The sequence below is a fragment of the Phalacrocorax carbo genome, chromosome 17 (genome assembly GCF_963921805.1).
Source record: "Phalacrocorax carbo chromosome 17, bPhaCar2.1, whole genome shotgun sequence".
Taxonomy (NCBI): domain Eukaryota; kingdom Metazoa; phylum Chordata; class Aves; order Suliformes; family Phalacrocoracidae; genus Phalacrocorax; species Phalacrocorax carbo.
This window is the reverse complement of record NC_087529.1, coordinates 8,728,991-8,756,985: the sequence shown is the minus strand read 5'-3', so window position 1 is coordinate 8,756,985 and position 27,995 is coordinate 8,728,991. Positions and strand designations below refer to the sequence as shown.

The 27,995-nt window shown below is 54.7% G+C and overlaps 1 protein-coding gene across 3 annotated transcripts; it reads left to right on the top strand.

Annotated features, from left to right (window-relative positions):
• Positions 1-27,986, top strand: SH2B2 (SH2B adaptor protein 2). Of its 3 annotated transcripts, none has more exons than XM_064467686.1 (10): positions 1-80; positions 1,070-1,195; positions 10,669-11,556; positions 14,674-14,775; positions 18,821-18,912; positions 21,079-21,155; positions 21,714-21,896; positions 22,020-22,213; positions 23,003-23,174; positions 23,642-27,986. In XM_064467686.1, the coding sequence occupies exons 3-10, from the start codon at positions 10,696-10,698 to the stop codon at positions 23,953-23,955; spliced, it is 1,995 nt and encodes a 664-aa protein (XP_064323756.1). In that variant the 5' UTR covers positions 1-80; positions 1,070-1,195; positions 10,669-10,695; the 3' UTR covers positions 23,956-27,986. The 3 variants fall into 3 exon arrangements, with proteins under 3 accessions (XP_064323756.1, XP_064323754.1, XP_064323755.1); XM_064467684.1 differs by having other exon boundaries at positions 21,079-21,173; XM_064467685.1 differs by lacking the exons at positions 1-80; positions 1,070-1,195 and adding an exon at positions 3,690-3,978 and having other exon boundaries at positions 21,079-21,173.
• Positions 27,987-27,995: the final 9 nt, after the last annotated feature.

Genomic DNA, 27,995 nt, shown 5'->3' with positions numbered 1-27,995 from the left:
GTGCGGGGGGCGGCCGGGCAGCGCTGGCCCGCCGGGAGCCGCGCCGGGAGCCGCGCCGGGAGCGCCGAGCGCCGGGCCGGGTGAGCGAGCGCATCCCGCCGGTACCGGATGGCGGCCGGGGGTGGGGGAGGCCCCTTGTCTTCCCGGTTATTCCCCACCCCCGGTTGGAAGCGGACGCCCCCCCCCCTTCCCCAGGCCCGGGGGAGGGTCCCCGCTTGCAGCGGGAGCGCGGAGCTTCCCCCCCCCCCCCCGGGGAGGGTCGCCCCTGCGGCGGGGTGGAGCTGGGGGGGAAGCGGGGCCGCCCCCTCCCCTCGCCGCCGGTCGGGGGCTGCGCTCGGCCGGGCCGGGGGCTGCCGCTGCCTTCGCCCCCCGCCCGGGCTGGTTCCTTCCCCCCTCCCGGTGAATATCGCCGCTCCTCCGGCCGCCCCCCGCCCCCTCGGGCCCCGGCGGGGGGAAGGGGAGAGGCCGGAGGGTGGTACTGGGGGGCAGGCACCGCTCCGGGGAGGCGAAACCGGCCGTGTCCCGGCGCTCCCGGCTCGGTCCGGAGCGCCCGGGGGCGGGGGATGCTCCGGCGGGGGTCACGGACAGCGCGCATGACCCCCAGTGGATGCGCTCTCTCTTTTTTTTTTTTTTTTTAAATCGTTATTGTTTGCTTGGGCTTTGCATGAGGGTTGCAGGCTGATTTGGGTGGTTTGCCTTCTCCCCCCAGCCCCCCCGACCCTCCCCCGGCAGCCGGGCCCTGCCAAGGGCAGAGCAGGACCGGTCCCACCCGGGCAGCCGGTGCCTCCAATTCCCACGGGGCTCCGGGGGCACCCGTGGGGCAACTGCAGCTCCTGAACTTCCTTCAGCCCTAGCTCTGGTGAAGCTGGGTTGCATCACATGAAGGCCTTCGGAAAGCAGAGGGACTTTCTCTGTGGCCCTTCTGCTTATTTCTAGTTTCTGCTGAAGCGACCCGTCAGGCTGAAGTACAAGGGAGCTGTGGCTTAGGGGTGAAAAGTGCCTTAAGGGGATGCTCGGAGTCCGATTGCGCTTGCTCTGGGGCTTGACGGTGTAAAACTTTGCCTTCCAGGCCCCTCTGAGTCAGTCTGGTCCCCTGTTCCAGTGCAGAAATTCATCAGTTGAAGTTATGCATTTGATCTGGAAGAACCACGCTGCTGGCACCTCGGGGACCCTGTGAACTGCAACAGGAGAGGAGGTAAAACCGCTCTGTCCACCCAGCACGCCGCCCAAAAACCCTGGGAGGCCCTGCCACTGTTTCTTTGAGTGGATTATTCAAATCTCCCATCCATGGGAATTTTTGGTTCAGTTTGTTGGGAGGGGAGTGGAGAAGGACCATGGTTGCAATGCTGGGCATCTGGGGTGTGCTTCTACATAGGGATCATGCTGCTAAACCACCCTGGCTCCTCTGAAACGCTCAGCTCTCCTACCCTGGGGCTCTCGGCCACTGGGTTTGCACAGACTGGTGGTTGTGCACTGCCAGGAGATGCGCTGAGATGGGATCGTGAGTGCTCTTGGACCTGCCCTCTTGCATTCCTTGGTGTTGCTTCATAGTGCCTCTCCATTGCTGTAACACTGCAGTGCACCCCAGGGTGGCCGTTGAATAACTTATTTCTAAAAAAGTTGCATAATTCTTGTAGGGATACTCCAGCCTGTCGACATGTGTTTGAGAAGGGTGTGGGTTTGCCTGCCCGAGCCCGGTGCCTCACCCAGTGCAAGGTGGCCATTATCCCTGTGCCATCAGTGAGACAAGTCAGTCTTGGGGGCTGCAGGATGGAGCCTCCCCTGTCCTGCTCTGGGCAAGGCTTTGGGGTTAAAACTCCTGCCTTCCTCAAGTGTGAGTCCCTCGGTTGGTTCAGGGGTACTGTGGTTGCTTGACTACTGGGTTACTACCTCTTCTGGCTGTTCTTGAGCATCAGGTCTGTCCCCTCCTCTCCTGGGCTGGTGGGAGCACAACTTGTGCATGCTTATGGCAGGGTGGTCTTGTCCACCCTCTTCTTGTCCTTATTCCTTGGAGGTAAATCGCCCATCTCTTCAAGATGAGGATGTTGCTGGATGATGCCCTTCCTCCTCTTCCCAGGGCAGGCAGAGAAACCCGATGATGGTTGCACATCTGCTGCTCTTGCTGAATCAGGCTGCGTGGGATGCCCTGGGGCAGTGCTGCCTTCCCTGCTCTTCTCCAGCCCAAAGGCCCGCAGAGCCGCTCCTGGCAGCACTCCCCTCCCGGCACAGCCGTGTGTTGGTGCCCTCGCTTGCCCTCAGCCAGTTTCCCTGCCCGTGGATGCCAGGGAGGTGACAGGGTGAGGGTTGGAGACTTGTGCCTGGCTCAGTGCTCTGCCTTCTCGTGCGAGCGGAGGCTGGCAGAGGGACACCGGAGACCCTGTCACTGCGGGGAGTGCCTGGTGTGCTCCCTGACTCCCAGGAAATACAGGTTTGAATTCCAGCTGGCTCCATCACAGTGGAGAGGGGGAAAGGTTATCCCTAAAGGAAAATTGCATCCCAGACCTGATTTTTATTGAAGGGAAAACCAGAAGGGCTTGGAGAATCTGCTCGCTGGGGGAGCGCCCATGCTGCTGGGCGCAGGGTCCAGGCTCAGGGCAACCCTCGACTACATCCCTGCATCCATCAGCACCTGCAGATGCTTACCATGCTTTAGAGGATGCAGACCCAGAGAGGGACCCAGTGTGCATCCCCTCCAGGGTCCCATCGGGAAGACGGGAGTAGGTTTGTGCCCTGCGACACTGGGTCCTGGGAGCATTTGGCATGCAAGACTCTGGGGCTGGAGAGGGGCTGCAGTGGCACTGCAGTGGGGCAGTGGCCTGGCCAGAAGCCTTGGGAAGGGGGCAGAGAAGTCGGACGCAGCCTGTAAATCCCTCCTGCGTGGCCACGGCTGCCACGCTGCGTACAAAGCGCTGCCCGCACAACGGAGGGAAAGGGGATATTTGAGGTTGAATCTCCAGCCAGGGATGGCAGCCATAACAGGGTGTTTTGGCATCATCTGGTTGAGGGGGGGTTTCAAAGCCCACTGGAATTTTTATGAGGTGTTTTGCTTAATACACCACTTAAGCAATTAGCAGCGATTGTAGCAGTCCTGGGTAAGGCGCTGGGTAGAATTAAATTTTCCAAGCTCAGATACCATTAGGCAGCAGTTTAATGCTGTTTGCAGGCGGGTATGAGACAATGATGTGTATGGGGAATTAGATCTGCAAAGTAAAAAAAAAAAAAAACATAATAAGAAAATTTTGTACAGACCTAGGTAACTTTATCCTATGTTTATTATGTGCCATAACTGAAAAACAATCTTGGGGGCTTCTCTGCCCTAAAAAAGCAGGGATCCCCAGTGGTGAGCCAGGACAGAAGCACACAGCGATGGCTGTGCCGTACCGCGTCGGGATGTGCTTTGCTGGGCATCCTGCGCCCCTGACCCATGCAACTCACTCCCCAAAAACACCTGAGGAGCCCCGTAATGGCATAGCAATCCACAGAGCAAGAGTTGTCTTTTGAAAGGAATTTGCACTTGTTTTGGAACTGCAGTTAGTTTTATGTTGTGGGGCTTTTTCTTTAAATCCCCTGAATTTCAGGTGCATCTAGGGGTGGTGAGTGAGCAGCTAAATCTCCTGTGATCTGGCACATCCGAGTCTGGGAAGGGTCTGTCCCGAGGTACCAGGTCAGTGGTTAATATACAACGTGTGTGCGCACGACAGCGTGCGCCCTGCTGCCGCCTGGCACCAGCAGCGGTCCGGTCTGGAGGTGGACATGCAAATAGTTTTACAAGGATGGGAAGTCGAGAGGAGGAGGAGGGTTTTGTTGTGGGCTGAGGGGCGGAAGGAAATCTAGGCTTAGCGAGGGAAATGTGAGATTGCTTGGTTGGGGACAGGGCTTCGGCCGTTCCTCTCGGGAGGCTCTGCTATTGTGGCCGTTAAAAATAGGCTTTGGACTGGTTACTCTTCTGCGGGAAGCTCCCTGGCTGGAGACGGGCAGGTGAGGTTGCACCCGAGCGAGAGGGAAGGGACAACAGCTTCTGACCTCCTTTGCCAAACAATCTAATTTTTTTTTATTTTATATTTATTTTTATTTTTTTCGTGAAACGTCCAGCTTTTCTTTTGGGGCACTGAGGGAGCGTCTTTGCTTTATTTCCAGACGTAGCACGTTGTTCCCAAGCCCCAGGCTGCATTCATGATGCCCAGCTGTAGCGATGCTCTGCACAGCATCACATAGCTCACCCTGGGGACCACCGGCACTGGGTGAGGTTGGTACCGCTTGCGTTCCACCCAGATCAGTGGCGACCTAAGTGGCCTGGGTGACGCTCCAGCCCCACACATGGGCTGGCAGCATGGCTCCCTGCAAGATGGATGGGATTACTCAAGGAAGAGATTATCTAAGATCCAGTGGATCTTATCTATTAACTTGGTAAACTGTACAATGGGGACAGATTTCAGAGGGAAGATTTGAAGAGAAACTGTGATATGAAGTTGGTCAGGATAGTGGGAAATGGAGAAAATCTTAGGTTTTGCTGGGGGACTGTCATAGGCCTGAGCGCTGCCTGGCTGGTCTTGGCAGACTGGCTGCATGTGGGGAAGAAGTGTCTGTGCCCCACCTCCAGCGCCCGGGGTCCTGGCCAGGAGCAGGTCTCCCACTGCAGGGTGACTCGTGCTACGGGCTGGGGACTTTGCTCGGCAAGTCAACGGCAGGGCTGGAGCTGCAGGTGGGATGCGGCCCCCAAAGCCTGGTATATCTGTGGGGGCATTGGTTCCTGCAGGGTTAGCTTTGGGATGCAGAATGGGGGGATTGCACGCAGAACTGTGGGGAGACTGTCATATGTGCAAGAGGGGGAACAAAGGGTCATTTCTTGCCCGTTTTCTCTTTTGAAGACATCTCCCTTCAGTGCCTGCACCCCGCAACCCTGCCCTGGAAGACGGCCATCCACCGCTGCGGGGTGCTTTGGGGGCATCTGTTCTGAGAGCTGCTCCAGCTAACGCTGTGGCTGGAGGGGTCCCTCACTGGGCAGCAGAAAAAGACCTTGTGATGCCTTTTCACTCCAGGCAGATGTTTTCTAGGCTCCAGATGACAGGAAGACCCGTAGTGCATCTGGGCAGGGAGTCAAAGCATGCATTTAATGGGGGATTTGCAGAAGGAAGGTGGTGTGACCATTACATTTGAGACCAAAATGCTGTTCAATTAATATTTTAGTGGGATGAACAGTAAATGAGAGGAACAAAAATTGTTTCCATTTCTGATTCATAGAAACAGAATAGTTTGTGTTGGAAGGGACCTTTAAAGGTCATCTAGCCCAACCTGCCATGCACAGAGACATCTTCAACTAGATAGGTGCACCTGACCCAGGTGCAGGACCCTGCACTTGGCCTTGTTGAACGTCATGAGGTTCACACAGGTACACTTCTTCTCAAGCTTGTCCAGGTCCAATGGACAAGCTGGCCTGATTTAAGATCTATAGGGTATAAATAGTACACAGAGCAATAAGGAGTGCAGAGAGCCATCAACTCCTCCCAGCCCAGGGCTGCAGTGGGGATGGTAAGTGGGTCTGGAGGGATGTGTAATGTGCACAGGCAGATAACTTTTGGTTTTTTGCCTTATGCCTTTTTCTTCCTAAGCTCAGCCTCTGTGTCTGGTTAAAGCTCTGATGGGTCATAAGGGCTGGGACCCTTCCCAGCTGCTTGAGGTGGCAAAGGAAGCCCCCCCGGGAGGAGGTCACTTGGTCTCTGTGCGCTTCAGGTGTCTGCTGTGGAATGGGGGAATGTCAGCTCCATGGCTGATGTGTCCCTCAACCCTTTGGGCTTGCACAGTAAGAGCAAAGATGATGTGCCTTCTTCCCTTCTGCCATCAGCCCTGAGCCTTGCTTGCCGCTGACTCTGCCCCACCATCCCTGAGGGCAGTCCTCATCCTGGTTTTAGCCTTTCCCCATCTGCCCAGGGCAGGCAGCGCCTCGGGGCCGTGCAGGCAGGTGCCAGGCTCCCTCGCAAGCTGCCAGAGGGGCCGCCTGCCTGCCAGGAGCTGCCTGCCTGCCAGGAGCGTCACCTCGCAGCCTGCTGCCGGGGAGGGGGGCCGGGGAGGTGTTGCCTTGCTCTCGGATTTGCTTGTGATTCAGGGATCTCCCTTGGCCCAGCATGCTGAGGTCAGGCGCTTTTCTGGGGGAGCAGGTGCCTGGGTTTCCTCACGTCATTCCCTCAGGATCGCCAGCTGGGGCTTTGAATGGCATCGATCTTGCTGGAAACTGAGCAGCTTGCTGGACCCAGGCAGTCGGGACCGAGCTGGGGACCTCCTTCGCCGTGAGCCAGGGCTTTGCTGCACACCTTTCCCCGCAGGCTCTTCCTCTCCTGCCCTTCCCTGCTCCCAGCCAGGCACATCCCTGACCCAGGGAGCGGAGATGGAGGGATGGAGGCTTGCCTCGCACACCCTCCATCGAACAGTATTTTTTTTCCTGTTGAATTTTGGATCACTTTGGCCCAGCCTGGCTTTGCTGTGCCAGGCAGAAAGAAAACATCTCTTTATTAGGGTTGTTTTCTTAAATAAAGCCCTCGGAGCAAGTGCTGGGCTAGCTGTTCCAGCTGTCCCATGTCCGGCATTTCACGTTCGGGTTGTTAATGCCTTATTAGATGTTGGTTCCTCCCCACGTCTCTGGTTCAGCAAATCCCAGTGGCATTGCTCCCCAACTCCTGCTTCACTGGAGACTTTTTTTTTTTTTTTCCATGGTCTCTTGCACTTCTGCTGACAGTTTAGATTTCATTTCTTCTTGAGGGTCAGTAGCTTGCTTCAGCTTTCAGATCTTTCCACTTGTATGTGCTGACACGCATCCCCGGCGCAGGGGATACACCAGCACGGCTTATTGGGAGAGGTTGTCATAACATCGCTGCCAGCAGCTGGCTCTCACCTGCGGTTGCAACCTGGGTTTCCACTTGGCTGATCCCCAGAAATCCTGGGGGTTTTGTTTTTTTTTTCTTCCTTCTTGAACCTTGACTTTCTCTCTCAAGTGACAGCAGCAGCAGGGCACAGCTCTGCCCTGGGAGGTGTCTGGGGACTTGTGCTGGTGGGTTAGGTGTTCATCAGCAGCCTGATGCCTTGGTGGCCACTCTGTGACTTCCCTTTGACAACAAACCTCCTCATTTATATATTCATATGTCTGTCCTTTTGTGTAACCCAGGCCAAGGACTTGAGGCTGTGGCCCCTGAGCGAATTCTGGAGTTGTCCGATAGCACCTCCAAAGGGATCTGGCTCCTTCAAAAGGTGCCCCGGAGCACGCTGCAACACTTGGTAAGCTGGGCTGGAAGTGGATGGCCCTTGCTTTCCAAAAAAGCAATCGCAGATTTGCTGCTTGTTTTCATCCTGAGCTTATTTTCATCTTTGCTTCCACCGCCCTGCCCGGTGGTGCTGTCTGTGGCATGATAAGTTATTTCGAGAAGTGGGGCAATGCTGTTGGTATGGAGGGGAGCGAGGTACTGAGATTAAAGGTAAATCTACCCGGATAATTGGGACCCTGCTTCCCGCTGAAATCAGGTGAATGCATATGCGCTGGGGTGGTTGCTGGGGCGATGATGGCTCTGGAGTCCTGGGGGGGGGCTGTCCCCAGCCACCCCGCCTGCTCCCAGGCTCTGCCGTGAGGTGCTGGCCGGGGGCTCGCAGACCTGTTCTGGGCAGCGGGGGCTGGAGACGCAGCACAGGGTTAGTAACCCCCCCGCCACCTCCTCAGACCTGCCAGATGTCTCTCCTCTAGACTTCATTTTTATAAATTGGCCTTTTAAAGTCTGTCATCCCCATGCAGATGAAAGGAAGATGCTGTGATGCTTCTGTTTGCGTGTCTCCGAGCCTGAGCCTGGCTGCAGTGCCTGGGTGGCAAGGCTTTTTGTTTGGAGCTTTATCTTTTCTGAAGTGCCTTTTTTTGTTTGGGTTTTTTTTTTTCCTTAATCTCCCTGAGTCCATTGCATCTTGGCTTGCCACCCCTCAATTTCAGGCAGGCGGGCCCTGCTCGGTACCACTGGTCCCTCCTGGAGAGATGGATGGATGGAGGGAAGCGTTCTCCCCCATCTGTGGGGGTGGACACCAGCAAAGCCCCAGGGCTCAACACTCAGGGCAAAGCCAAGCCGCTCTCTTCTGGCAGATGCAGTTAAACCCATTGCTGTGGGCTCACTCTTTTCCCCACTAAAACTCCTTTCCACTCTTTTACCTTTGCACCCTTTCCCCCTCCCTTGCTTTCACTGTGCCTGCTTGGATCAGCAGAGAATCCTCTCCCCATCTGCCCCGAGCCCAAATACTCCTGGCCTGTTTCTTGGGGCCAGGGCGACTCCTGGGGTGGTGGTGGGGAGCTGGGGCTGTGAATTTTAAAGCCAAGGGACAGTAGCTGCTGCCACAAGTTGAGCCTTTAAATTCTCTGCTCGGTGATGGGTGGATAAGTAGGAATTGCATTTGCTGGGAGGGTAACAAAATTTTGCATTTTCTGCTGCTTTCCCGCTGTCTCTTGGGGAAATTCAGACACTGTTCTGAAATTGCAGGGTTGGGGTTTTTCCCAGCTGGCATGGATCCCTGTGAGCAGGACCCGCTTGGCTCTCGGGGAAAGCCCTGTGATGCTGGGGAGAGGCTCACTGGGGATTTCTGCAGGGGCTGGAGCTCTGCCGGGGACCAGTGATGGTGCTGCAGGACACGAGGCACCAGCACGGGTCCCTGATGGCCACGTGTGTGCCCTGTCCTCGCTGCCTCCCCAGCACAGCTGGGACACCCAGCAGCATCTCAAAAGTGGGAAGATGCTGCGTGTGTGGGGCAGAGGTGCTGCTGAGGGAAAAGCTGCGTGGTCCTTACAAGACAGTGGAGAAGCCAAGCTCCCGTGGTTCTGTCTCTTAAGCAACTCAGGGTTTCTTTTTCCATTGAGCGTTTTTGCTGCTTATATGAGTTTCCCCCCGTCTGAGGGGGTTTGAGATCCTCTTCCAGGGCCAGAGGTGTTCCCAGAAAGCTCTGATGTTTCATGTTGGCAGGTCAGGCAGCATCTCGTCTCCATAGGGATGTGTTGGGGAAATGGCAACTGGCTGCTGCTGCTGCTCCACATCTTGGCCTTCAGAGCTTGTTCCTCCCTGGGGTCTTGTGACCAACGTGGCCAGGGTCTGGAGGACGAGGAGCAGGTTAGCTCAGTCCCTGGTGCCCACCCCAATCCAAGTGGTAATTAATTATTGGCCATGTAAGCTGCTGGCAGGTCACTGAGCATGATTTCTTAGCAGTAGTAATTCACAGCCAGCAAAGGAGCTGCTCTGTGAATGGAGAAGGCAAAATCCAGGGGAAATGCCCTATCCTTCTAGAATTCTGGCTCCCCAGGTGTGGTCTCTGGCTGTCCCCAGGCATGGTCCCCATCTGGAGCACAGCAGCCACAGACACCCCTGGGCTCTGTATTTGAGCCAGCTGAGGTGGATTAGCTGAACCGCTGCCCTCGGAGCGGAAAGAGGGTTGTCTGGACACACGGACCGTGAGTTTGGGGACGTGGGCTGAGCAGTGCACCAGTTGCTCAGTGGGGAAGGCTTACCACCACCAGCAGGCACAAGAATTATCGGCACTGGGAGATGATTTCTGAGATGTGATCGCTGCTGGGGTCTCCCCAGGGAGGTGGTTCAAGCTGCCCAAAGCTAGGTAGAGGTTTGGGAAGTGCAGTGTAAGTGCAAGACCACTGTGGGTCCTGTGGCTGCTGGGAGAGGGACCAGTATGCAGGTTGGGCAAAGCGGTGCTTCTCCCATGGGCATGTAGGTCTGGTCTTCAGCTCCCTTCAACTGGTGGGCCCCTGGGTCTGGCTCCTTTTATTCCCTTGTACCCTACCTACTCGTTTGTCTCTGCCGATACTTTGGATATGGAATCCGAATGGATAACTCCTGAGGTTATCCATTACGCCCCAGCGCCTGATGCTCAGTGGGGAGGGCAAGAGGCAGGGGCTGAGCTCCCATGTGGCTCCTCAGCTCGGTCTGATGGAGATGTGACCCGACAGGGAGGACTCGGCCATGGTGGGGGGACAGGAGAGCAGCGCCTGTCCCAGGTGAGGTGTCACCTGGTTAAGGAGGGTCTGGCCTGTAAAGCCTGGGAATGAGCAGCTCTGGCAGTGTGTTGGGCTTGGTCCTTGCCATCAAAAGAAGCAAGATCTGTGTCTCCTAGGATGTCTCTTAAAAAAAAATAATTGATGTGGCAGAGGATCAGGACAGAATTACGAATGGAGGAGAAGGACCAGCTGCTGGGTGCGGAGGGGAGGGTGCTGCCCTGTGTACCAGTGCAGGCCCCTCCGGGATGCCCGGTGCTGCCTCACCCCATGGGAGAGCTGCCGCCGTGCCCAGGCAGAACACACAGGCGAGAGAAATCCTGAAGGCGAATCCCCCTGGGCTCCTCCGGTCGGGGACTCCTTAGCGGTTTTATGAGAAATCAATAACGCTTTTGCATGGTCATAATCGTAAAATAAGTACAATTTATGGCTGCTGCTGGGGCCAAGATTTTTTCTGCTGTACAAGGTGGAGAGGGACCGGAGCAAAAGCACTTTCCCACGGCACTTCCCTTTGCACCAGGGCTGCAAACCTGTTCCTACACTGTGGTGGGGGGAGACCTCTGTTTGCAGGGGGGTACGGCTGCACAGGGTGAGTTGCCCATGTCCTTGCCAGTGTCTGTGCCCGCGCTCACGCTGTCCCCTTGCCCCCACAGCCTGCCGGCAGGTGGAATGGGGCAGCCATGAACGGCGATGCCCTGTGCCAGGAGCCCTCCTCCCCGCTCCCCGACTGGAGGGAGTTCTGTGAGCTGCATGCCCAGGCAGCCGCTGTCGACTTCGCCCAGAAGTTCTGCCAGTTCCTGAAGGAGAACCCTCACTACGACACCCCCGGGGCAGAGACCTCCTTCTCCCACCATTTCGCTGCCAACTTCTTGGACATCTTCAGCCTGGAGGTCAGCCGGGTGTTCGTGTCCGACTCCCCCACCAAATACAACATTGTGCCCTTTGTGGGGCTGCAGAACTGCCACGTCCCCTACGGGCGTGAGGTCACCCCAAGGAAGGAGGAGACATCCACAGAGTCCCTGGACAGCATGGACACCCCGCTGGGTGCTGGACGGTACCTGAGCCCGGCGCAGCAGGCGCAGGCACGCAAGGTGTCCTCCTATGGCCAGTCCCGCAGCTCGGAGGACGTCTCCATCCATGCTGCCACCAAGCCCAAGTTCAAGAAAGGTTTCTCCTTAAGGAACATGAGCTTGTGCGTGGTGGATGGTATGAAGGAGATGTGGCATCGCAAGTCCTCTCCGGAGCCGGGTGCCGAGGCTGCCCCAGGTGGCCGGAAAGCTGAGAGGGAGCCATGGCCGGCCGGGGGCAAGGAGCCCAGCGACCCGCGGGAGAAATGGACCCACAAGCTGCGCCTGTCCAAGGTGCCCTCCTCCAAGGTGGAGCTGGTGGACATCCAGAGGGAGGGGACGCTGCGCTACATGGTGGCCGATGACACGAACTGTGTGGGGAGCTCACAGTGGCAGAAGTGCCGCCTCCTGCTCCGGAAAGCAGTGAAGGTGGAAGGAGAGAGGTTCCTCCTTGAGTTTTACGTCCCTCCAAAGGTAAGTCCTGGCTTTTCTCTGCTGTTTTTCCGAGAAATTCAAGCAGCAGTTGGGCTTTCCTTGAGGTTTTTCTTATTTCCGCTGCTGAGTTGGGATGAAATCCAGCTCTGGTCTGGAGCAGGGTTAGTGTCGAGTGGCTGAGATGCGAACGGAGGGGACAGCATGGTTGAGGCCCATCCAAACTGCAAGCCCCGATTGCTGCCGTTCATCGGGGCATAGCGTTCTCCTTCCCCACAGCCTTTGGGAGAGACGCTGAAGCCTCTTTCTGTTCCTTTGGCCCCCCAAACATCATCCATCTTGGTGGAAAAGCTCATTCGCCCATCAAGATGTGCGGTGTCCAGACTATCCAAAGGGTTTTTTTCTTTTCCCAACATGTTGCAGAGATGTGTCAGGCCGATGGCTCACGCAGCAGCAGTATGGCTGCGATCGCTGCCTGGGCTTTGTGCTTTAGATCTCAGAGGGTCGCTAGTTCACTTTCAGAAAGCGTTTTTTTTCCTTTTAAAAATAACAATTCATTTAGAATAATTTTGCATCTGCCAGGCCACCTCCAATGCAGCTTTTTGATGCTGGGGACAGAAGACCTTGGCGTTGCCCTCTGGGGCTGCAGCACCACTACCATGGTTGGGTTTTGCAGCTATCTTCCCAGACAGCCCCAGCTATTTCCCCTCCTGGGCAGAGGAACACATTCTGATTATTATTACCACCCACAATATCACTTTTCTTTGTCTGCATCTCTCCTTCTTTAATTAATCAAAATTGGAAGCTGGTTTTCATCGCAGCACGTCCTCGGTGCATCCTCCCTCCCCTTATGCATGCAATGCCCTGCACGCGATGCAGGGTAATGTTGTCCCTGTTTTCCTGGGGGAAAGGCGTGAGTGATGGAGCTGTTTGCTCAAGAAATGTGGATTATAAGACCTCCAGTCTCCTCCTTGCTGCAGGACCGCCTTTGCTCCTGGGCTGAGCGAAGGGGTGCCTTGTGATACCAAAGGCTCACTTGTGTTAACGCCATGATCATGCCTTGTATGTGCTGTGCTTTCTCCTCTCTGAAGAGCACAGGGCAAATAATAAGCTGTTCCCTGGGGCTTTGCTAGCTTTGTATGTGCTCGTAATGAAATCTCAGGTTATTTAAATACCTAGGGAAGAAAAATCTCATTTATTTCATCTTCTCCAGGACTTTCCTGCTTGCCTTTCAGTCTCTGGTAGCAAAGCTGGGCTGACATGAGCCATCGTGACAGGCGTGCACCCAGGGCTGTGGCTGTGTGGGTCTCGGCATGCTCCAAGCCTCCGGTAGCCCTCAGTTTGGTAGAGGAATGGATTCATACACTATACATAGGAACAGCAGGATAGTTCATATTTTTAAACAGTATTTTCTAATTTTCTGAGGCCAAAATGAACCTCGGCACTGACGGTGTTAGTCCGTGCCTCTCATCTAACCGTCACATCTCTCCTGATAGAATATAAAATGTAAGTTTAAACTCGAGTGCGTCTCTATAGAGTGGCTCAGCACTGGTACATGGGTGGTGTGCATTGCTGGTAGCTGGTGGAGGGGCTTCCTCAGCCCAGGGACTGCACAAGACCCAGCTGGAAGGAAACCACTGCACCCATGGCATGATGCACGAGGATCTGGTGAACCTGGTGGGTGCAGGCTGCACAGAGCAGCACTGGCAAGTCAGCTGCACCAAAAGGGCAATAAACTCGGGTTAAAATGGAACAACTGCTGCTCTTAAAAACAGTTGAGAGTGCTCATAGAGGGATTGTTTTAGTGTATCTTGATTTGCCTCTTAAAATCAATTTTGAAATTATTTTATGACAACTTTTATGAACTTTGCTCTCCTGTTATAATCACACCCTCCTTTGGTTTACTTCTTCCTCCCCTCATCCCGTCTTGCTTCCCATCTGGCAACGATTCAGCTGTAAAACTGGCACCAGCCTGGCACAGCTGGAGGAAAACAGCTCTTTGCTTCAGCAGCCCACAGGTTTCTTTTTGCTCAGGCCCTACAGAAACAATGATCATGTCTTTAAATCTTTAAAGGGAAGAGCCCTCCTGGAGAAGACCCTTCTCTGACTCACCGGTGAATTAACACCATATTTTCTTTCCTTTCGAAGCAGCTGCCTGCTCCTTTCAGACCTTCTCCTGTGCAAACACCAAGAGGCAAAAATTCCCCAGGGCAGGGCTGAGCCCCGCACAGCCTGAGACAGTGCGGAGTGGCTGAAATTAAACTTTCTGGAGGGGAACAAGGAGTTCCTCTTCTGTCTTGGATTTATTCTCCCCCCCCCCCCCCCCCCCCCCCCAAAAAGAAAAAAAAAAATAATGGGAACTGGACCCATTATTGGTAACCTGTAGCCCGGCACTCACAGCCAGCCATGTCCCACCCTGTGCACCCAAGGCACCAGGTGCAGATTTTAGCAACTAAATTGCATCTCTGCTTCCCACAGCCACAATGCTCTGAATCCCGGAGCCCCAGAGAGAACAGGCCTCGGGGAGCAGCTCTGCGGGCTCCTTTGGGAGGATTTGTTATAATTAAAACAAATATCTGGGGAATTTGTTGCTCAGCAGACACTTCAAGTGGGAGGCACTGGGTCCTGCCCCCCATTGAGTGGGTGCCAGGGGCCCCAAGGGAAATTAGTTTTTCTTTATTTTAATGTAATTAAAATTCCCTGCATGGCTAAGGCTGCTGCATTGTAGCTTTTCTGTTGAAATGCACTGGATAAATGGGGTGTCTTCCTGGGCTGCTTTCTGCATAGGAACCGTCCTCCATCAGGTAGCACATCTCTGTCAGGAGAGGGTTTATAAAGGAGAGAAGTAAGTGGTCTTGGCAGAGCTGGCATATCAGCCTGTGCTGGAGCAAGGAAGAGGTTTGGCAGTTAAATGCACTAACCTCCCTATCTTCCACTGGGCCTCCTCTTGGTTTAATTAAAAGAGCTTAGAGTTATCAGGCACATGAGGGAAATCAGTGCTTTTTTTTTCCCCCCCCACCCCTGTAATAACCGTGCAGGCTGAGCTGCGATCTTGCCTCTCTGAGAGCCCTGCTGCGTCATCCCCTGGGAGAGTTTGATTCAATTGAACAATGTTTTTTTTATTTATTTATTGATTTCTTTTAATTTTTTTTTTCCCAGGCTTCCAAACCCAAGGTGAGCATCCCACTGTCAGCCATCATCGAGGTCCGCACTACCATGCCGTTGGAGATGCCCGACAAAGACAACACCTTTGTCCTAAAGGTGAGAGCAGGGCAGCAGCGGTGTGTAGCCCAACGGGGACCCCATCTGTGTCTGCATCCAGCCCCCGCTGCAGGGATGCTCAGTCCCCAAGGGGATCGTTGCCTTGATTTTTGAAGCTGAGATGCCAACAGCACTAATGCTCCCTGCAGGATCCCTGCCTCCCCTCCCCAGGTTGTGCCCCTGCAATGATGCAACCTCCACCTGATGCCCAGGTATTTTGGGCTTGAGCTGTTTGCCTGGCTCTCACCATGGGGTTTTGCTTCTCCTTGTCACCAGGAGACGGATTAAATTAGTGTCCAGGGACAACATGCAAGGCAAAATGCTCTTTGGTGCGGCTGCCCGTGGTTTTGTGACTACCGCTGCCCTGGTTTGGTGGCACGTGGTGGCCATTTCCTTGAGGCAGGGTGATGGGAACGGCTGTGCGGGGCCACTGAGGCCCTGGGGATCAACCACCACAAGTCTGGGGGCACAAGCAAAGAGTCTCTCTCCCCCCCCCAGAAAGAGTCTTCCATATCACGCAATTAATTAGCTTAATGGTCCCTCCTGTTCGCCGAAAGGCAGCAGCCTGTCACAGCAGATCAGGGCTGAATTTCGCAGGGTCCCGGCTCGGGGTGCACTGTGCCACTGTGATGATGGACATGCTGTTGGAGATGGCGTTTCTTTCCAGCTAATGAGGCTGTGCCTCTCCGCTCATGCTGATGGACTCGTGCTCTCCACCAGAGCTGTTGGACATGGCTGGCTGGGAGGTAGCACGTGTATGTGGGTGGGAGAGCAGTGTTTTGAGGATTTCTGTGTCCTACCTCTGGTAAAAGAAAAAAAAAAAGTTCTCTCCCTGATGCTTCTCCCTAAAAGCATGTGGCAAAGGCAGAGCAGAGAGGCCAAGCTTCCTGGCAGAATGAACCTGTTTAAAAGCTTAGAAAACTGAAAGCAGAGGAGGGAAAAAATTGAGCCTGGCTTTCTGGAAGCCCCCGTGCGTGGTAGCCCATCTGGCCCCAGCACACATTGCTGTGGTAAACTGCTCTCCACCAAACCCAGCTCCTTGTAAAGGTCCCACACCTTCTACTGGCAGCCTCCTCCAGGGTATCGTCCCTGCCCCAAGAGCTTCTTGGGGTTCAACATCAACCTCTGCTGCAGCCGTTGTCCACCACAGACATGGAGGCTAATTTGGCTGTTGTCTTCTGTGCCTCAAAGACCAGCCTCATGCATTGTCTTGTCTCCAGACTGACCAGCCCAAGGTCCTCCCCACTTTCCTTGCAAGCTCAGGAGAGTGTGTGCCCCAAAGTGTACATGGTGCTGTGGCCAGGAGCGGATGGGAAGGATTGCTTCTCCTTTGATTGCTTCTCCTTTCTTCTTCCTCTTTACCCAGCCCAAGTTGATCCAGTTGCTTTCTTTGTACCCTGATGATGACATTGACTCGTATGCAGCTTGTGGGCTGGTGTAGCCCCTCAATGATTTTTGCAGAAGAATTTGCAGAACTGCAAACTGAGTTGCAGTTCCCCAGCCCAGGCACCCATGGCAATCGGTGTGAGCTCAGAGCTCACCCGTGTCCTTGAGCTGGGGGATAGCTTGAGCTTTTTCCTCCACAGATCATTTCTCAGCTTCAAGTTCATTTGGATTCTCATCTCACCCTCCAACACACTTGCAATGTGGTGTCATCTGTGAATTGATTAGGCATCTTTGCTGTTGTCCTAATCATTACCGAAGAACAGCATGCATGGAGGGAGTCCTTGATGTGAAGGAGCTTCTGAGCATAGCCCTCAGCTTTGATTGTTAGCTGTTGATAACCCATTAACAATCTAAGGGCTCTTGGAATATGGCTTATCAGCTACCTGTGATCGTGTTTTCTAGATCCTCTTACATGTCTCATCTCAACTGTGCCTTGCAACTGACCTTGCTGGAGCGCCACATCAGTGTTCAAAGCATGGCCAATGCTGAGGCTGTGACGCTGCTGCTCCCCGTCCCTGGGGCTGTCACGAGCAAGTCCAGATGTGTTTGACAGGGTTTGGTTATGGCAGACCCCTGCTGGGGAGATTCAGCTCCAGGGTGCTTCCTGGGTGCCTGTGGAGGGTTGGTTTCTCTGGCTGCTGGAGGAGGGCTCTAGGCTTGACCTCTTCGCATATTCTGGAGCCAGACATGCTCTCTCCACTCCCACTGCTAAAAGCTCTGTGACTGCTTCAGCCATTTCTTTAATTACCCTGGGGAACACTCCAAACCCCACTGGTCTGAAAATGCCTGATTAACCAGGTACCCTCCTGCTCCTGCCCCATTCTGGCCAGGACACTTAAACTGCTGCAGGGTTAATTGATTGCAATCGATCCTTTGAGTGAGCCGAGGCAGCAAACGAGGCATTGAGCCCATCGGCTTGCTCCCCATCTCCTGCTGCCCCTCTCCTGCTGCTCCGGCAAGCCTTTTCCTTCCCCTCCCAGCTGTCAGCACAGGATGCTTTTCCCCTATTCCCAACATATTTTATTATCTGTCACTCATTTTCTGCCCCAGCCCTTGTGTGTCCTTGCTGAGACATGTTCTTGGTACTCTTTTGTGTTCCCCCTTTGCTGCTGAACTCACCGAGTGGGTGAAGCACCCCTCAGTGTCAGGGTATGGATTAGAGAGGTAAGAAAGGGAGATGGTTTCCCTTCTGCCTTCCCATGTACAGGGTTGATGTTGAGCCCAATCTCAACATTTGTGTGCAACACACCACTCTCTGGCAGGTTATGATGGGTGGAAAAGCCCCCTGCCTTTTTTTGGGAAGGCCATGCCAGAACAGTTTCTGCCAAATTGCCTAAAAATTAGCAGGCAGCGTGTCCCCACCACCCATCAGACACCAAGAACATGGTTTTTGGTTTTTTTTTTCCATTGCACAAGCAGGCACTTGCAAAATACCCAAGCCCTGCACGTGCTTCACTGGCTGACATGCTCTGCATGAGAGAGCAGCCCTGTCTCCCACGCCAGCTTCATGCATGACCCTCAGAAGCCAGAGAGGCTCCTTTGCTCTGGTCAAACAAAATGCAGGGGTGGGGGGATATCTTTGCTGCTCCCTTCACCTCCGCTCAGGGCAGGATGGCCCGTGCGCAGCCCTGGGCTGCAGCAGGGGAGCAGATTGCTGCTCGGCCCCAGCCTGGATGCTGGGTACCGCTTCCTGCACGCTCTGCTTATTTTCAGGACAGTGATTCAGTTGTTTGCGATTAATTTAATTTGCTAGGAGGTTGTCTCAGCTGGCAATGTGATACCCTCCCGGAGTCAGGGCTGCCTCGCCGGCTCGGGAACGCAACGTATACAGGGTCTGGTGAGGGATGTGGGGAAACCTGCCAGAGGCACGCAGCATTGTATGGTGTGGCTTCTGAGGCTTGCTGTTCTGTTGCTGATGTGGGACTTCTGGTTCCTCCCTGGCCCCAGAAAGGCCCAGATCCTCTGGGTCTGAAATTTTTGAGGCTCTTTTGTGTCCTGATTTTTATTTTAATTTTTTTTTCCTGTTAAAGTAGGTTTCTGTCCCACACCATTGTAATCAGAAATCAGAAGCTTCATAGACCAGCAGGCAGAAAAGATGGACAGGAGAGATTTTTTTAAACTCCTGGGTTTAGTGGTCTGGCAGGCTTTTGGGGCAGTGAGAGGACAGCACAGCCTCTGCTCTACCTGTGCAGAGCTAGTTTTTGGACACTGTGGCACCCAGGAAGTGAGGGATGCTGACTGTGCTGGTGTGTAGTGCCAGGCATCCCCAATGCCACTGGCCAAGTGCGATTTTGCCACAGAGGCTGTAAAAACCTTGTGATTAATTTACTGACAACAGTGGGGTGGGGGTTTTCCTCCAAGCCCCAGCTTTGGTCAGAGGTCACACTCACATACACCAAAGCGTTTCTGTGGGTCACCCACTGGCATCCCTTTGCTGGGATAAGAAGAGGGCGCTTATTCCACCCTGTTCAAACAAAGTGCTATTTAATAGCAGCAGGTGAATGGGGGGTGTGTGTCTGGCTGGGTTATGGGGTGTGCTTTGCCCCAGGGGGTGGTGGGACCCCAGCCACAGCCTGACGCTGTCCCACATTGTCTGCAGGTGGAGAATGGTGCCGAGTACATCCTGGAGACCATTGACTCCCTGCAGAAGCACTCCTGGGTGGCAGATATCCAGGACTGCATCGACCCCGGGTAAGGCTTGCTGGAGGAAGGTGCTGTGCAGGGGCCAGGCTCACCACTGCTGTGGTGCCCTCGCCACCAAGCATGGGTTATTACCCCGATGCAATTTTTGCTGCTTCAGGATATTACAGAAAGTCCCTGACTCATGCCAGCAGAAGTCTGGAGGCAAAGTTAGCCGTGTGTGTGCGTCAGAGGTGCAGCCTCGCCGAGCACTGGCTGCTTGCTCACCCTTTCCTGCTCTGTGTTGCCTCGACCAGGCAGAGGCAGGTGACCTGGGAACACAGCCCTCAATACGGGAAGCTCCTAACACCCACCCTCTGAAGCTTTTATACTACATTTGAGCTATTTTCTGTGCTTTTTTCCAGTCCAGCATCCATTGTATATTTAAGATTCAGCTGGCTAAATTTATTATTTATTTATGTTTCTATCACTGTGGTATTAATGCTGTCACTGGAGTCACACCTACCCTGCTGAAACTTCTCATCTGTTTTTTCATTGGCGCATGCATTAGGCTATGCTGTAGGGAAGTTCACGTGCCTGGCACTGCTGCCCTTCCGCTGGCCTAGACAGGCCCCGTCCCAGGGAGGCAGGATCAGCTCAGGTGCTCCCTGGGCTCTGGGGAAACCCCAGCACTGCCCTTCTTGGCACAATTTTGGAAAAAAACCAGGTGCCCAAGCTTACAGAGGTGAAAACCTTGAGCAAACCTGGAACAGGGGCTTGGGCAGGCTCCAGGCTGCCTCTGCCTCTCTTTGAAGAGATGCAGTTTGGCTACTGCAGGGTTGGTCACAGCACAGGCTGCATCTTGCAGATAGGATGCACTAATGGACTCCAGATCTGTGCTCCTTCAGCTCCTTTTGCTGCATTTTAAAGTGTATAATTCAAGAAGTGATGCTGAAGCTGGGCTGCTGATGGAGGTGAGGCTGGGAGACATGGCCCTTTTTCTCCCAGTACGTGTTTTCTAGCCGGAGCCGAGTGCCATGGCTGTGCTCACCTCGAGCTGCTGCAGAAGCCACAGGCAGCCCTGTGCCATCCCCTCACTCTGCTGCCAGCAGCCTCCCAGCCTTTTATGTTTGCTTAGCACCCAGCACAGTCCCACTTTGGCCTCTGGACGTGACTGTAAAGCAAATAATAATGAACTCCAGAGCAAATAATAATGAGCTGTTTAATACACCAACACACATGCTTGGTGCCAAGAATGAATTTTCAATCAGCTCCTGATGCTGTTGCCAAAGGCTGCATGCTGGAGCCTTTGCGTGAGCACCCGTCGACGGCTTTTCTGCAAAGCGTTGTTGGTTTTGGTTTCCTTCCTCCCGTCTTGTTTTTAACTGGCTGCAGCTGAATGACTCCCAATGGCTGATTCACTTACTGGCCACTAAATAATTCATCAGCTCCCTCGTGAGCCATTACTGCTAACGCAGCCACTTCCTCGCTGCATGTGCCCACGTGGCTGCTGTTAAGCAAGAGTAGCCAAGTGTCATGGGCAGCTCCGGCAGCGCCAGGCTCCCGCTGGCAGCCAGGATGAAAATAGGCTGTGGAGCAAGTGCAGGGGCTTGCACAAGAAGGGTGCTGAAGTGCATGGGCAGGGTTTGGGCAACAGGGATGCTCTCCATGGGGGCCGCAATGCTGCGGCCCCCACCTTGCGCTGCTCCTACTCGCTGTCTCCTGGGTTGATTTTTTTTGGTGTCTTTTGGGGACGTAATTCCTGTGGGCTGGTAATTCCCTTTGCAGAGGGTGAAAGCTTAAGTGCCCTTGGGTGGACATCAGTGGAGGGAGTGTGCATGCATCTATGTACGTCTTGCAAAGCAAAGTGCTGAATATCAAGGTGACAGATTCCCATCCAAACCAAAAAGGTTGCAGCAAAATTCTTCAGCTAGGGCCAGCTGGCGTGACACATATAGCGAGGTCTTCCAAGGGTTTAATTCCCTTCACGCCGGTATCTCACCCTCAGAAGGCCACATTGCTTTGCCAGCCACTCTGCCTCTCTATGCTGCGGGCGCTTCTGTCCGTGGCAGCCCCTCCAGGAGGAAGCAAGGGGCATCGGGATGTACTCCTGGATCACAGCTGAAATTTTGTTTGATCAAGAGTGCCCGTCGCATGCCTCAGAGCAGAGGTGCCATGCATGAATTCCTGCAGTGTGGCGACTGGCATGTGAAAGTCTGCTCTGTGCTCTCCCTGCAGGGACAGCGGGGACGACATCGAGCTGGCGTCCTGTGCGCAGGGAGCCTGTCTGACGGGCAGGGTGTCCTCCTGCAGCTGTGAGTTCCTGGGTGATGGTAAGGACATACGTCTGGGAAAAATACCTGCTGGGGGGGGTGGGAGTTTCTGGGTGCCAGCTCTGGTTTGCTGGGGGCCAGATCCTGCCAGTGATAAAGTGAAAAAGTCTGAAGCAGGTCCTGTAAAGATGGATCTTCTGTCTATCGCCTTCCTCTTCATGCTAGTCCCCACCCTGGGGAGTTGGCCCACCCCATTTAAGACATCAACATTGCCCCTGTACATCCTGGTACATGGTGAAAATCTAGTCCCCACTGGGGTCTCCAGGTCCCAGCGAGCAGCCTCCACCTGCACAACCCCACCTTGTCTCTGTGGCCAACCAAGACACATCGGTGTCCCCCATCCTGGTCGCACTGGGAGAAGGAAACCCAGTGCAGGCTGAAAGGGATTCCCCTGATCTATGGCCAGAGTCATAACCTAACCCTGAGATGTCTCTGAGAGCCCAGGGTGCTCCAGTAAAGCGGCCTTCAGAGCAGGACAGCCCCCAGCTTTGTCTGGTGATGCCAAGCCATGAGCCCATCCCTCTACAAATTCCCTTCCAGATGTGCCCAGGCCACCAGACAGATGTGCCCTGCCCGGTGCTCACAACACCGCCACAGCCGCTGCTGTCCCTGCACCCCACGGCCGGGGCAGGGACTCCCTGGGGGAGCTCCTCACCCACGTCCCACTGGAGAGCTTCCTGCAGACGCTGGAGTCCTCCCCTGCCACTGGCGGGCAACTCGCAGGTACCGGGATGCAGGATGTGGCCCCAGCACCTCACTCTTGGGGGTGCACAGAGAGAGAGGAGGAAGGGGTGGGAGAGGGTGATGTCTGGGTGCTCCCTAAAAGCCTGCTCTCCCTGTGGCCAGCGGAGGACAGTGAGGCAGAGGCAGAGATCAACCTTTCCAGCTTCCCCTGGTTCCACGGGACCCTCTCACGGATCAAGGCGGCTCAGCTGGTGCTCTTTGGGGGTGCCCGGAGCCACGGCTTGTTCGTCATCCGGCAGAGCGAAACGCGGCCCGGGGAGTACGTGCTGACCTTCAACTTCCAGGGGAAAGCAAAGGTGGGTGTCCTCTGCTTCTCCCTGAACGTTAGTGTCAGCCCTGCCCAGCACCTGGGGCTCCTTCCTGCCCTGCTGGGGCTCCGCAAGCAAGTGGGCGCCGTGCGGTGACCCCAAACAAGGCAGCTCTGTGGGGAGCTGCACCCTGGCAGGGTATCCCTTGGGACCACCTGCCCTTGTACCCCAAGAGCCCTCTGCACCCTGCCCAGCTCCATCAGCACTTTCCCAGCTGGATCAGTGCCTGCCATGTGGGCATGAGATTAAATACCCGCAAGAGCCTGGTACATCATCCCCTGCCCTTTTCTTGTCTGCTCCATGTCCTGAAGTACACAGATGCACTGCAAAAAAAAAACAGCCCACGTGTAGTTTTCTGCCAGGTCCCTTTTCTACCAGAGGGCATGTGCTGCGAGGGGTTGAGATATAACTGCCTGGTCTTGTCACTGTCCTGCAAGAAGTAGTTCAGATGGGCTGTGGGCTTCCCTAGGCTGTCTGTGTCAGCAGGATGGGAGCTGCAGCCCCCACCCCAGCTGCACCCAGCTGCCCTTCTCTGGCTGCCTCTGTACAGCGTTCATCACCAGGAGGGGACAAACTTCTCCTGGGGCTGCTGCGAGTGGGGTTTTGCAGGAAACACTCTGCAGCAGGAGACCCTTCTAGCCAGGCAGGGGAAAAATAACAGTCCCATGTTATGAGCAAACCTCCCTTGGCTGATGGAGGTGGCTCCTTCTGCTTACTGCAAAGGTGAATCTCACCCTTGCAAGCCCCAGCTCACCCGCTGGCCCTGTGCACTTGCAGCACCTCCGCCTGTCACTGAATGAGAGCGGGCAGTGCCACGTGCAGCACCTCTGGTTCCAGACCATCTTCGACATGCTGCGCCACTTCCACACGCACCCCATCCCTCTCGAGTCAGGCGGTGCAGCCGATATCACCCTCCGCAGCTACGTCGTGGCCCAGAGCCCGCTGCCCGGTAGGTGCCAGGGTATTGTCATTGCTACGTGGGGGGCTGGGTTTCTGTTAGGGCTGGGATCTTGCATGGACCCAAAAGGGACTGATCCTGGGATTTCCTCCACTGACACCCCCTAAAGCTGTGCCTGTGTCAGTGCGCATGGCTCTGGAGATGCCCCAAGGTGGGCATTATCCCATTGAAGGTGAGCAGGGAGGACCATGTAGCAGCAGAGCTGTGCTGGAGGGACACGTGCACATGGGGGTGTCGGTCCCCTGGCTTGAGCGGGGTCAGAGCAGAGGGGGCTGCAGAGCTCAGAGCATCCTGCTATGTTGGGAGAGAGTCGGCAAGGAGTGTTGGGGAAAGACAGGGTCAAGGATGGAGAGACTGAGCAAGGGAGAGGGTGGGTGTGGAAAGGTGCCAGCTAAGGAGATGGGGGGGATGAGCCCACAGGCAGCATTGGAGGGGTCAAGTTCCTGTCTCCCTTACAGACACCGGCCCTCCGCCAGCCCTTGTGTCACAGCCACCGGGCTGCCGGGTCGACCTGCCACCCCCGCACTACTTCTGCAGCACAGCACCTGCCGGCCCACCAGCCCCACCACCTGCTGAGGGGGTGCCCATGGCCCCCGCTGCCACCATCCCTGCACCCTACCACCGCCTGGAAGGTGCCCTGGGCCCCCGGAGCCGCAGCGACAGCACTGAGCACCGGCCGGAGCCCCCCACCGCCAGTGCTGAGGACTACCACGAGGCTGATGGTGCCCGGAGCCGGACCCGGGCAGTGGAAAACCAATACTCCTTCTACTGAGTGCCCCCATGCCCAGGGGCTGGATGGCAGGGGGATGCGGGGCACCCATTCCCCTCACCCCTGCACCTGCCTCGCTGCCACCTCCTGCCACCACCAGCAACCCTGCCAGGACATCCTTCTTGTTCCCTGCTGCTTTCAGGGGCTGTGTGAGTGGCAGTCAATTTCTCAGCTGGACCCAGTGCCAGCCCCAAAGTTGGGGCAGCGCTGGGAGTTTGGGAGGTTGAAAGCATCAGTGCCATTTTGGAGCTTGCAGCCTCTTCCCTTTCCCTCTGGACCAAGAGCTCTCCTGGGGCCGAGCTGGCCTCCCTGTGTCTCCTCCCTGGGAATGCCCCTCCTGGGATGGCAGCACATCCCCTCTGGGGTGAGAGCCCAGTGTGGCCAACATCCCTTCTGGCACCATTGCCCTGCAAACCAGCCGCGAGGCGCTCTGGCATTTTGGGATGACAGTGCAAGTGACAGATCCCCATGCAGAAGCTTTTCTCACACATGTGGATCCATGCGCCTGAGACGGCACTGCTGCAGAGGCCTAGGGGTTTATCCAGGCTGGCTTTCAGACTCCCTGTGGGACAAGTGTTTCCACCCTCTTCCAGGAGAGGGGTTTTTTCCAAAGCATCTCATTCGAGGAAGGTTTTTTCCTGCTGTCCTGCCATTTCTGTTCCTTTGGTCTTTCTCTACTTGCTGTACCTACGGACAGTCCTTGGATAATACCTTTCTTCCTCCCTCTTTTCCTTGCTTTTTCAAAGCCTAAGCTGTCCACAAGGGCATCAGCTCTGCCTTCTCTCTGCTGCAGCTAGGGGCTGTTTTCCGTTGCTCAAGGCAAACCTTGAAAAATATGACAACCACCCTGCTTTGCATCAGTTGTTAATCATTTGGGATGTCTCAGGGGGGTCAGACAGAGGCCAGGCAAGGGCTATGTCAGGAGAGGAGGGGCAGCCTCGCCCTGCAGGTGCTCAGCTGGGCTCCCAGGAATGAAAACACTACACATCTTCAGTAGGTGCTATTGAAGGTTTTGGGTTTTTTTTTTTTTTCCTTACAGAAATAGAAATGCCCAGGAAGAGCAAAAAGAATGGGGCTGCTGCCAGGTGGGTGAACGGCTAGCCGACATGGAGGGGGCCAGGGCAGGCTGACTGCAGTTGACAGGTGGGATTGCCCTCACCGATGGCTGAAGTCCCTCCCCAGCAGATGTAAAACCCTGCCAGCGACAGCTGTACCAGCACTGCTGCCAGGAAGGACCAGGCACTGCAGCAGTCACCGCTTCGTGGTGACTTTCTGACTTTCTAATAGATCAGTGCAGCCACATGCATCTATAGCAGGAAAAAGGAGCCCCCACCCAGAGGTGAGCTCTGGCAGAGTGTAGAGCAGAAACCCGTTGTGGCTAGGTATGCACTATGTTGTTGATGCTTTTCCTACAGGTCACTGAAGCTCTTAGGGTGGTTTTTAGAGGTCAGGCTCCTTTCTGGGAATGTGTGCCTTGTGTGGGGTGGGAGACCCTCTGTAAGAGCAGCTTTTCTTGCAGAAAAAGTGCTTGCACATCCCTCTTGGTTTGTCTCACCCAGCTTGTCTTCCCCATCACCAGGACTCCTGGCTCCTCATGTGGCTGCCAGACCTGGGTGACAGTGCTAGCAGGACCTGAGTGAGGTGGCTTTGCTCTCTAGGTAGAGCAGACCCCACCATACCCAGCTAGAAGTTACCACTTAGTGCAAAGGGAGGTATGCCCCAAGACCCAACCTAGCTCAAAACCCCTTGAATTTGCCTGGAGTTTTGGGTTGGGTCAAATTATTTTTTTTTTTAGGTGCCTTCTTTCCTGAGCTAGCAAAGCATGTCCCCAGTGCTGGTGGCACTTGTCTCTCCCGCTTCAGAAGGGCATAGAAGGGTTCTCAAAGGTTCCTTACCTGCTCCTGCAATGTGAGAGTTGCCTTTCTGGCCCATGGGTATGTGAGATGAGGGCTGCTGGATCTCATTCCTGTAGCAAATCCACCTTGGCCCTTTTGAGGGCAGTGGGAGCAGTTTGCTCTCGCAGGGGTATTTCTCCTTCCTTAGCACAGCTAAAACCCAGCTCGAAGGAGCCCATGCAGCAGGGAGAGGCCAGATGCTCTTGGCTGATGGGTTTAACATGGACCTTCTTCCTTCACACAAAATGAGGGGGGACCTTCAGATATGGCACAGACATTGCTCTTGTTCTTCACTGAGGTCCCAATGGGCCAGGTGGTTGTGGATGGGAGCACTGCCTTACAGACCTTCACATGTTTTGATGATGGCTGATTTTTCACCTTCTGTGTCACAGGATATAGGAAAAGGAGAGGGAAGCAATGATCTGCAAGCAAAAATGTTAATTTGTAAATAGGGAAGAGTCTGGAAGAGTTTACTGTTCTGTAGAATAAATTAATTTTATTTAAAGAAAAAGGGACTTGTTAAACAAATGGAGAACTAGAGTTCCAGTTTTAAAATAAAATCACTTGCAAAATGGATAGCACATAAGCCTGGGGCTTTGCTGGATTTGCTGCATAGAAAACAAAGAAGTAGAGGGAGGATGCTGTCCTGTCACATGTGTGTAGACCTCATTGCTATCTCGAGGCAGTTAGGGCTGAGCTCAGCCTGCCTCTGACTGATGGAGCTGGTCTAGTGCATCAAGGATGGAGAAGAGGGGTGTTTTTCATGCTGTTGGGCAGAAGGAGATGAGGATGGGTTCAGGCTGTGCAGGGCAGAGTTTCCTCTCCTCCCAGTGTGTTACTTTCTTTGTCTGGTTTGTTGCTGGTGCAAGTTGGAATGCCTCCATCCCTGAAGCAGCACTGATAGTATTGACTCAGCAGCCCTGGGGAGTGAAGATGTACCTCCCTTGCCAGAGGCCAGTGCGGGCAGCTCCTAGCAGCTGAGTTCCCTGTGGTGTGTCATCCCCCCTCCTATGCCTTTGCCTCTCCTGGGAGGCAGTGCCTCACACTCCACCCTTGCATGTCTTTCCAGTGTGCTCTTTTCTGCTGAGATTCCCCATGAAAAACTGGTATGTTGTCCCAGACTGTACTGTCACAGCTAAGCAGCGTGACAGACACGGCTTGCAGACACAGCTAACACATGGCTTTTGGGGGGATGGAGGGAGCTGCTCAGCTCTGTAATCAGGCCATGGTTGTGTCATCACCCATTCACAAAAACATTCCCTCCCCAAAAGGCTCCAGAGCCTGTTCACCGGTCCTGGAGAGATCATCTGTCAGGAGCTGGGGAGGTGACAGCCCCTCCATATGGACGACTCCTTTGTTGACCACAAGGCAGGCAATGAGGGCTGTGCCTGTGGGACAGTTGCTCCTCCTGCCTCATCATAAGCCATTCACACCTCAGCATATTAGCAAATTGACTAATTAAGGCATTAGTCTTGATGGAAAACATGCTTTCCCTTCACAGAGTTCCTGGAAGGGCAGGCGCAGGATGCAACAAAGGCAGAGATCTAGTGGTGAAACAAGGGGCAAGCAGGCTCAGTGTGTGGGCTGGGCTGGATTGTGTGCCAGCAATGCCCTCCGCCTGGGGATGGAGCAGGACTGGTCTGCGGGGGTGCTGGTGCTGAGCTGCACCCTGGCAGTTACTATGAAGAGGGCAAAAATATGAAGGGATTTCAGCAGCAGAGTCTTCCGCGTTTCATGCAGGTGTCTGAGCGGCCCGCAGCTGCTCCTGCCTGCCTGACATGCAGGGTCTTTCTCAGGAAAGGCTCACAGTGCTTCCAGAAGGATCCCTTTGGTAAGAAAACTCATCAGAATGGCATTGCTCTGAAACACAAATGAGCTGCTTTGATGCAGCTCAGGAAGCTGGATATTTTGTGTGGTTTGCACTGAAATGTGAAAACACTTCCCTGTTCTAATGCAAATCCCCTGTCCCAGTAAGCCCAGCTCTGCCCATACCCCAGCCCAGCACTCTGATTTCATGGGCTTTGTATTTTTTAATGGCATGCTGAAATACTTCCTATTTTTGTATGACCCAAGTAATAGTCTTGTTCCCCCCTCCCCAGACAGATATATTTTAAATGTAATACATGCATAATACATCAAGAGTCTGCA

Bases quoted from the DNA above. Each gene is read 5' to 3' on its own strand.
- SH2B2 (XM_064467684.1), top strand. From the start codon at position 10,696: ATGAACGGCGATGCCCTGTGCCAGGAGCCCTCCTCCCCGCTCCCCGAC. The intron at 11,557-14,673 runs GTAAGTCCTGGC...TTTTTTTCCCAG, and splicing joins AGTTTTACGTCCCTCCAAAG to GCTTCCAAACCCAAGGTGAG. The intron at 21,897-22,019 runs GTACCGGGATGC...CCCTGTGGCCAG, and splicing joins CACTGGCGGGCAACTCGCAG to CGGAGGACAGTGAGGCAGAG.